The sequence below is a fragment of the Vicia villosa genome, unplaced genomic scaffold (assembly GCF_029867415.1).
Source record: "Vicia villosa cultivar HV-30 ecotype Madison, WI unplaced genomic scaffold, Vvil1.0 ctg.000081F_1_1, whole genome shotgun sequence".
Taxonomy (NCBI): Eukaryota; Viridiplantae; Streptophyta; class Magnoliopsida; order Fabales; family Fabaceae; genus Vicia; species Vicia villosa.
Genome location: NW_026705004.1, coordinates 588,495 through 597,201, shown reverse-complemented (window position 1 = coordinate 597,201; position 8,707 = coordinate 588,495). Strand labels below are relative to the sequence as shown.

Sequence of the window (8,707 nt, the reverse complement as noted above, 5' to 3'; positions counted from 1 at the left end):
ATCCACCTCACTTCATTCGTGGAGAAGCCTAAAATCTATTTCTAAAGAGAAAAGAAAAGAAAAAGAATATATACATACCTTTTTGCAAAAAAAAAAAAAAGAAAAAAGAAAAGGAATAATGAAAAGATTTTAGGATTCTCCCAATGAAATGCATTCCACCATATCATTTAACATGCATGTTCATTTATTTTCAGGAACTTTTTGGCTTTGTCTCCGACTAACACATGGCTCCACCACTGAAGACTGGCAAGCGCAATTACTCTTATTCTTTTGTGAATCCTAATCTGAAGTCTGTTGAGTGTTTGGCAAAGAAGATCACACCGGATGAGTCAACCAATTTCCGAGAAAAATATGGGTACATTCTGAGCCTCCTCAAGATGCCATTCACCAAGGATGAGCAAGAGGGAGTTCACACTTTGCTTCAGTTCTATCATCCTTCCCTCCGTTGTTTCGCATTCACTGATTATCTTTTGGCTCCTACCTTGGAAGAGTATTCGTCATTCCTTGGCATTCCTGTTGGGAAAGAGGTACCTTATTATAGCGCCATGAAGGCCCCTGATTCCATTGAAATTGCTAAGGCTCTTTATTTGAGCAAGTCAGTCGTGGAGGCAAGTCTCACCAAGAAAGGAGGTTGTCATGGTTTTCGTATGGAATTCCTGGTTAAAAGAGGTTGTGATGCTGCTGAAGCCAAAGAATGGGACACTTTTAGAGCTATTCTGGCTCTAAGTATCTATGGTATTGTGATGTTCGCAAATGTACCTGACTTTGTTGATATGAATGCCATCCACATATTCATTCTGCAGAACCCCATTCCTACGCTTCTGGGGGATGTTTATCATTTCGTTCATCATCGTAATGAGCAGAAAGGAGGTTTGGTTAGATTCTGTGCTCCGCTGCTATACCGTTGGTTCAGATCACATTTGCCGGAACGTGGAGCTTTTGTTGATAGTAGGTACACATCCAGATGGGCTGATAGAATTATGGGGCTTAGAGCTAAGGACATTGTCTGGTACAACCGATCCTTGGACCATATGGAAGTTGTTATGAGTTGTGGGAAGTTCAAGAATGTGCCTCTCATGGGCATCAGAGGTGGGATCAACTATAATCCTATCCTGGCTAGAAGAACATATGGATACGCTTTCATTAGTCCTCCTGAACAAGCAGAGATTGCTGAGAATATTTACTATCATTCAGCCACCAATGTTGGGCAAATGGCAGAAGCTGCGCAAGCCTGGAAGAGTATTTGCTGGAGAGATAAGAAGCATTTTGGTCAAAGAGACTGTGCGACTTATAAAGACTATACTGAGTGGGTTGAAGTTGTGGCCAACACCCAAGGGATGCCCTTCCCTCCAAAAGATCCTTTGTATCCTCCTGCTGGTGTACAACCCAACATTGTCTCCATGCCTTGTTATAATCAGACTGTGGAGCAGAATCGGAAATTGACTGAACAAATGGAGACGATGCAAGTTAAGATGAATACTGATAGGCAAGAGAAGCTTTCTGCCCTTCATAAGTTGAAAATGAGAGAAATAGAGCTTGAAGAATTGTATGCTAGAGGAAGTACTTCTCAGAAAAGGTCAAGGGTGACCATAGACTCTAAATCTGCTAAATCTCAAGAGAGGGAGATCAAAGAGCATTATGAGGATCAGTTGGCGGAATTGACAAAGAGGCTCCAAATCCAAACTGATATAGCCAAATCAGAGAAAGCCCGTCGAAAGAAAGCAGACAAGCTCCTTATGGAACGTCAAGCAAGGATTGAGGGGTGTTATGAAGAGATTCGCAAGTTGAAGGGTCGAGTAGAGGAAAAGGGGCAAAGTGATACTCAAGCTCAAGAGGAGGCCAGAGGTTGGGAATTGAGAAGCCGTTACTTGGAGACCATGCATTTCAGAAAGGACCTATTGATTCAATAAGTTGTTAAAAGACCAACCCATGCTGAGACCAAAAAGCTGTTTGAAGAAATGAAGGCTTGGAGCTATAAGAACATTGGAGATAGCCCACTTCGTCATTTGGACATGGGAGATCCTGCTTAGTATTGGTTTTTGTTATAGAATCACCACCAGTCTTGTTGGATGGGGTTCCTATTTCCATTTTATGTATTTGTTGGCTCGTGGGAGCAGAATATTTTGTACTTCAAAAACGTGGTTGTGGAATTAATCGATTATGTTTCCTTATCCTGTTTGCTTATCTCGGTTGTGCTTATCTTGGTTTTGCTTCACTATCTTCTCCGTTATCTTGTGTTGTTGGTTTGAGACAAAGCTAAAAAGCCTTGAAAATAATAAAACATGCACACATGCGACCATGCACTCATAGCATATTGCATTTACAGGTTTTTTATCAGATTCTAATCGGGGTCCCTTCCAACAGATCTCTTTCCCGACGACGAAGCTGACTTTCTTACATCCTTACCGCACCAGGAGCAACGAGAGAATCATGGATCAATTTGAACAGAGTCAAGCTGCCCTCCGTAGGGATATGGATGTTATGGGGGAAAGAATGACCCAACTTATGGAGACTCTTCATGTCGTTGTCCAAGGACAAGAAGAGCTCAGAAAGAGCGTTGCTGGGCTGATCAAAGATACTCCTACCAATTCTGCTGATGGAGGGGTGAAAACTAAGGAGATTCCTGCTGAGGGGATACCAAAGGTAGTGGATGACCACCACGAGGTTATTGACCTTGAACATGATCTTACTGCTGAGTTGACTAAGACTGCTAAGATGTACCAAGCTCTCGAAGAACGCCTTAAGGCCGTTGAGGTTGCTAAAACTTCGAGTTTCGACACTGCTGCTATGTGCTTGGTACCTGGGATTGTTATTCCCCCGAAGTTCAAAGTGCCAGATTTTGATAAGTACAAGGGAGTTACCTGCCCAGAGACTCACATTCGTTCTTACTGCCGTAAGATGGCCGCTCACGCTGAGAACGAACCTCTGCTTATGCATTTCTTCCAGGATAGTCTCACTGGAGCCCCATTAGAGTGGTATATGAAGCTCGAGAGGTCTAATGTTAGTACTTGGGGAGAACTTGTTGATGCCTTCTTGAAACAATACCACTACAATACTGCTATGGCTCCTAGCCGCGCACAGCTGCAAAATATGTCACAGAAATCCGAGGAGTCTTTTAAAGAATACGCCCAGAGGTGGCGTGAACTTGCTTCCCGTGTCCAACCTCCTCTCTTGGACCGCGAGTTGATTGATCTATTTATGGGAACTCTGAAAGGGCCGTATCTTCAGCACATGGTTAGTAATACTTCTCCCTCCTTTTCGGATGTGGTTATCATTGGTGAGAGAGTTGAGAACTGTGTCAAAGCGGGTACCATTCAGGGTGTTACTAGTCCTAGCACCTCAAGTGGTAATGGTAAGAAGCCGTATTCTGGGTTTGTGAGGAAGAAGGAAGGTGAGACTAGCACTGCTTCTGTTGACCAAAGCCGAGCCCCTGCATATTCTGCTGTTCCACCTCCTTATTATCCGATGCCTTATGCTGTTCCTGGTCCATATGTCCCTCAGGCGTATGCTGCTGCCCTTCCACAACCATGGATGGCACCCCAACAGCCTTTTGTACCACAACAACAAGCCACTGCTCCTCAGAATCGCCAACAGAATCCTAGGCCTCAAGGTCAAAGAGGTCCACAGAGGCAAAGATACCCTGACAGGCGTATAGATCTGGTTCCAATGCCTTATGCCCAACTCCTTCCTCAGTTGCTTGCTGGTCAATTGGTACAACTCCGTGAACTTGGACCTCCACCCAGTCCTCTCCCTCCTGGTTATGATGTTAATGCTCGATGTGAATTTCATTCAGGGGCTCCAGGCCATACTATTGAAAAGTGTAGAGCATTCAAGTTGAAGGTTCAGGATCTCCTTGACGACAAGCTTATCTCATTCACTCCTACTGGTCCCAATGTGCAGAATAATCCTATGCCTCCTCATGCTGGTGCGACCAATGCTATTGAGTTATGTGATGATCAAATCCTGGTAAATGATGTTAATGAGGTTAGGATGCCGCTAGCAGTTGTCAGAGAATATCTTATGCAACAAAAGGTTTTGTGTGAGCTACATGACTACTGTTTGCAATGTTCTTCCAATCCGGAGGAATGTGCTAGATTAAGAGAGGAAATCCAAAAGCTGATGGATGAAGGTGTTATTAGGGTGGAAAGGGTTGTTTCCAGTGAAGATGTGGCCACTTTAGAGATCCCTTACTACCCTGCTGAGGTATCGGGGACCCAGGACACTTCTTTGGTCATTCATGCTCCGAGTACTCCCTTGGTCATTCAGGCTCCGAGAATTCCGTTGGTTATTCAGGTTCCAAATGCTCCTTCGACTCCTCCAACCTCATCTCTTGTTCCTTCTCCCGTGAGTAATTCCAAAGCTGTTCCTTGGAGTTATAATGTCGTGTATATTCGAGAGAAGAAGTTTGACTGTCCTCCAGTGGGTACTTCGAGTATCACAAATATTACTGGCACTAGTGGTATTACCCGTAGTGGTCGGATCTTTGCTGCCCCTCCTCCGCCTCCTAAAGAGACCAATAGAGAGGCTAGTACACAAGCAAAAGGAAAGCAAGTTGCTGTTGATCCTCCTGTAACACGTAACGCACAAGATGCCGAGCAACTCTTGAAGATCATTAAGAAGAGTGATTACAAAGTGATCGACCAACTTGATCAGACCCAAGCCAAGATCTCCATCTTGTCCCTTTTGGTGCACTCAGAAGCTCACCGTGATGCTCTTATGAAAGTTCTGGCTTCCGCTCACGTAACTCAAGACATTACCGTGCCTCAGTTTGAAGGGGTTGTGACCAACATTGCTGCTGGTAATTGTTTGGGTTTTTCCGATGATGAACTTCCACCTGAGGGTAGAGCACATAACAAAGCGTTGCATATCTCAGTCAAGTGTCTGGATGCTGTGTTGTCTCGAGTTCTGATTGATACAGGTTCTTCTCTTAATGTGATGCCCAAAACTACTTTGTTTAAGCTGAGTATGGATGGGGTTATGATGAGACCGTGCACTATGAGTGTTAGAGAATTTGATGGTTCTAGAAGGTCCGTAGAAGGGGAAATTGATCTGCCTGTCTTGATTGGTCCTCACATGTTCTATATTGCCTTCTATGTTATGGATATACGTCCTTCATACACTTGCCTCTTGGGTCGTCCTTGGATCCATGCTGCTGGGGCTGTGACATCTACCCTCCATTAGTGTTTGAAATTTGTTGTGAATGACAAGATTGTTGTGATCACTGGTGAAGAAGATTTGATAGTCAATAATCTGGCGTCATACCGTTATGTTGAAGTGGAAGGAGAGATACAAGAGACACCTTTTCAGGCATTAGAGATTGTGTCGGTTGATAAACTCCCCGTGGTTGAGAATAAGAAGGAACTCGGAGCACCCCTCTCGTCTCTGAATGATGCTAAGGCCTTCTTAGAAGCTGGCACTCCCCATAGTGCCTGGGGCAAGCTGATTGATGTTCATGAGAAGCGAGACAAGTATGGCCTTGGGTATCAACCATCTTCTTCTACTCAGCTCAGCATAATTCCTGGAAAGAAGGTGATTCCCCCCATTTCTCAAGTGTTCGTCAGTGCAAGCACCAGTTCTGGAAGTCAGGTTCTCGCCGTGGATGATGATGATGAAGAAGATCTCTCCAGATTCATTTGCCATGCTGCGCCTGGACAGGAGCTCAACAATTGGACTATCTTGGACATCCCCAGAGTCACTTTTATGGAGATGTAATTTTCTTGTTTCGATAAGTCATATGCTTCGCCCTAAGCATTTTGACCACTTGTACAAAGAAGGGCCCCCATGTTATTTCAATTTGTTTAATATTGAATGAAAATCGTATCTTCGCATGCAATTACTGTTCCATTTCTGTCATTTTCTGTTTTTACTTTAAAAAACCTTTTTCAAAAATGGCAAAGCTTTTTCTTTTTTTTCTTTTTTTTATGTGTTGCATTCTAAGGCATAAATCATCCATCGTGCAGATCCGGTTCGAATTCCATAAAAAATGATAATGTTACAGTTCCACGTCTTAATATCCTTGAGAATCCGATTGACCAAGCTGATGAGGATAGTGGGGAAGATTGTGAAGTCCCTGAGGAATTGGCAAGACTTTTGAGACAAAAGGAGAAATCTATTCAGCCACATCAGGAAGCCATAGAAATCATCAACCTCGGTTCAGAAGAAGCAAAGAGAGAAGTCAAGATAGGGGCCGCTTTGCAAAGTGATGTAAAGAGAAGGTTGATTGAGCTGCTTCGAGAGTATGTTGACATCTTCGCCTGGTCATACGAGGACATGCCTGGTTTAGACACGGATATAGTTATGCACAGGTTACCGCTCAAACCAGAATGTCCGCCTGTAAAGCAGAAACCACGAAGAACTCGACCTGATATGGCTTTGAAAATCAAGGAGGAAGTTGAAAAACAGTTGAAGGCTGGTTTCTTATCTGTGTGTGAGTACCCTCCTTGGATTGCAAACATAGTACCTGTTCCTAAGAAGGACGGAAAAGTACGCATGTGTGTTGACTACCGAGACTTGAATAGGGCAAGTCCGAAGGACGATTTCCCTCTGCCTCATATTGATGTGCTAGTCGACAACACTGCTCAGTATTCGGTGTTCTCCTTCATGGATGGTTTTTCTGGCTATAATCAAATAAAGATGGCTCCTGAAGATATGACCAAGACTACTTTTACCACTCCGTGGGGTACGTATTGTTATAAGGTGATGCCTTTTGGTCTTAAGAATGCCGGTGCAACATATCAACGAGCAATGGTGACTCTTTTCCATGACATGATCCATAAAGAGATTGAGGTGTACGTCGATGATATGATTGCAAAATCCCAAACTGAGGAGGAACACTTGGTATATCTTGAGAAACTGTTTGCCCGTTTACGTAAATTCAAGTTGAGGCTTAATCCAAACAAGTGCACTTTTGGAGTGCGATCTGGAAAGTTACTTGGATTCATCGTGAGCCAACGAGGGATTGAGGTCGACCCTGATAAAGTAAGAGCAATACAGAATATGCCAACACCGAAGAATGAAAAAGAAGTTCGAGGGTTCCTTGGGAGATTGAATTACATAGCCAGGTTCATCTCTCATCTCACTGACACTTGTGAACCCATCTTCAAGCTGCTGCGCAAAAATCAAGATATTCGTTGGGATGAGCATTATCAGGAAGCCTTCGAAAAGATCAAGCAGTATCTCCAAGAGCCCCCAATTCTCATGCCTCCGGTTCCTGGGAGGCCGCTTCTTATGTACTTAACTGTACTTGAAGGATCTATGGGGTGTGTGCTGGGCTAACATGACGAGTCTGGTCGAAAAGAGTGGCCATCTATTACCTGAGCAAAAAGTTTACCGATTGTGAATCCCGTTACTCACTACTCGAGAAAACTTGTTGTGCTTTGGTATGGGCTGCTCGCCGGCTGAGGCAGTATATGTTGACTCACACCACTCTATTGATCTCCAAAATGGACCCGATAAAGTACATCTTTGAAAAACCGGCCCTTACAGGAAGACTAGCCCGGTGGCAAATGCTTTTATCAGAATATGATATCCAGTATGTCACACAGAAGGCCATCAAAGGAAGTGTCCTTGCGGATCATCTTGCTCATCAACCATTGGAAGAATATCAGTCAATGAAGTTTGACTTTCCTGATGAGGATATCATGAAACTAGATGATAATGAAGGACCCGAGCCAGGAGAGCGATGGACTCTCACGTTCGATGGTGCATCAAATGCTATGGGCCATGGTATTGGGGCAGTTTTGACTTCTCCTCGTCAAACTCACATCCCTTTCACAGCTAGAATATGCTTTGATTGCACAAACAATGTCGCAGAATACGAAGCTTGCATAATGGGTCTCGAAGCAGCCATTGATATGAGAATCAAGATCCTTGAGGTTTATGGGGATTCCTCCTTGGTTATACATCAAGTGAGAGGTGATTGGGAGACACGACAACCCAATTTAGTTCCTTATAAGGACTATATCTTGGAGTTGTTGCCCGCTTTCGAGGAAATCACTTTCAATCACATCCCCCGAGAGGAAAATCAATTGGCAGATGCTTTGGCTACTTTGGCAGCTATGTTCAGAGTTAGCTCCCCTAAAGAAGTGCCAGATATAAGGATCCTCCGTTACAAAGAGCCTGCCCATGTGTTCCCTGCTCACTGCCTCACTACCGAAAATGTGTATGATGAAAAGCCATGGTATTACGACATCAAGAGGTATGTTGAGAAGCAAGAGTATCCCGAAGATGCTACGATTGGTGATAAACGAACGCTTCGAAGGTTAGCATCCAAATTCTTCTTGTCAGGAGACGTCCTGTACAAAAGAAACTATGATTCAGTTTTGCTCAGATGCGTGGATAGACACGAAGCAGAATTGATCATGCGGGAAATTCATGAAGGATCTTTTGGAACTCATTCCAGTGGACATCCTATGGCCAAAAAGATCTTGCGAGCGGGATATTATTGGATGACGATTGAAAGTGATTGTTATGTGTATGTGAAGAAATGTCACAAATGTCAAGTGTATGCTGACAGAATTCATGTCCCCCCAACTCCTCTGAATGTCCTGACGTCACCTTGGCCCTTTGCTATGTGGGGCATAGACATGATTGGGCGGATAGAGCCACAAGCTTCAAATGGGCACAGATTTATTCTTGTTGCTATCGACTACTTCACCAAATGGGTTGAAGCTGCTTCTTACAAGAACGTAACCAAGCAGGTCATCAC

General features: G+C 43.9%; 1 protein-coding gene across 1 annotated transcript; it reads left to right on the top strand.

Annotated features, from left to right (window-relative positions):
- The first annotated feature begins 224 nt into the window (after positions 1 to 224).
- On the top strand, positions 225 to 1,910 carry LOC131623821 (uncharacterized). Its single transcript, XM_058894829.1, has 2 exons — positions 225 to 1,377; positions 1,534 to 1,910. The coding sequence occupies exons 1-2, from the start codon at positions 225 to 227 to the stop codon at positions 1,908 to 1,910; spliced, it is 1,530 nt and encodes a 509-aa protein (XP_058750812.1).
- The last annotated feature ends 6,797 nt before the right edge of the window (positions 1,911 to 8,707 follow it).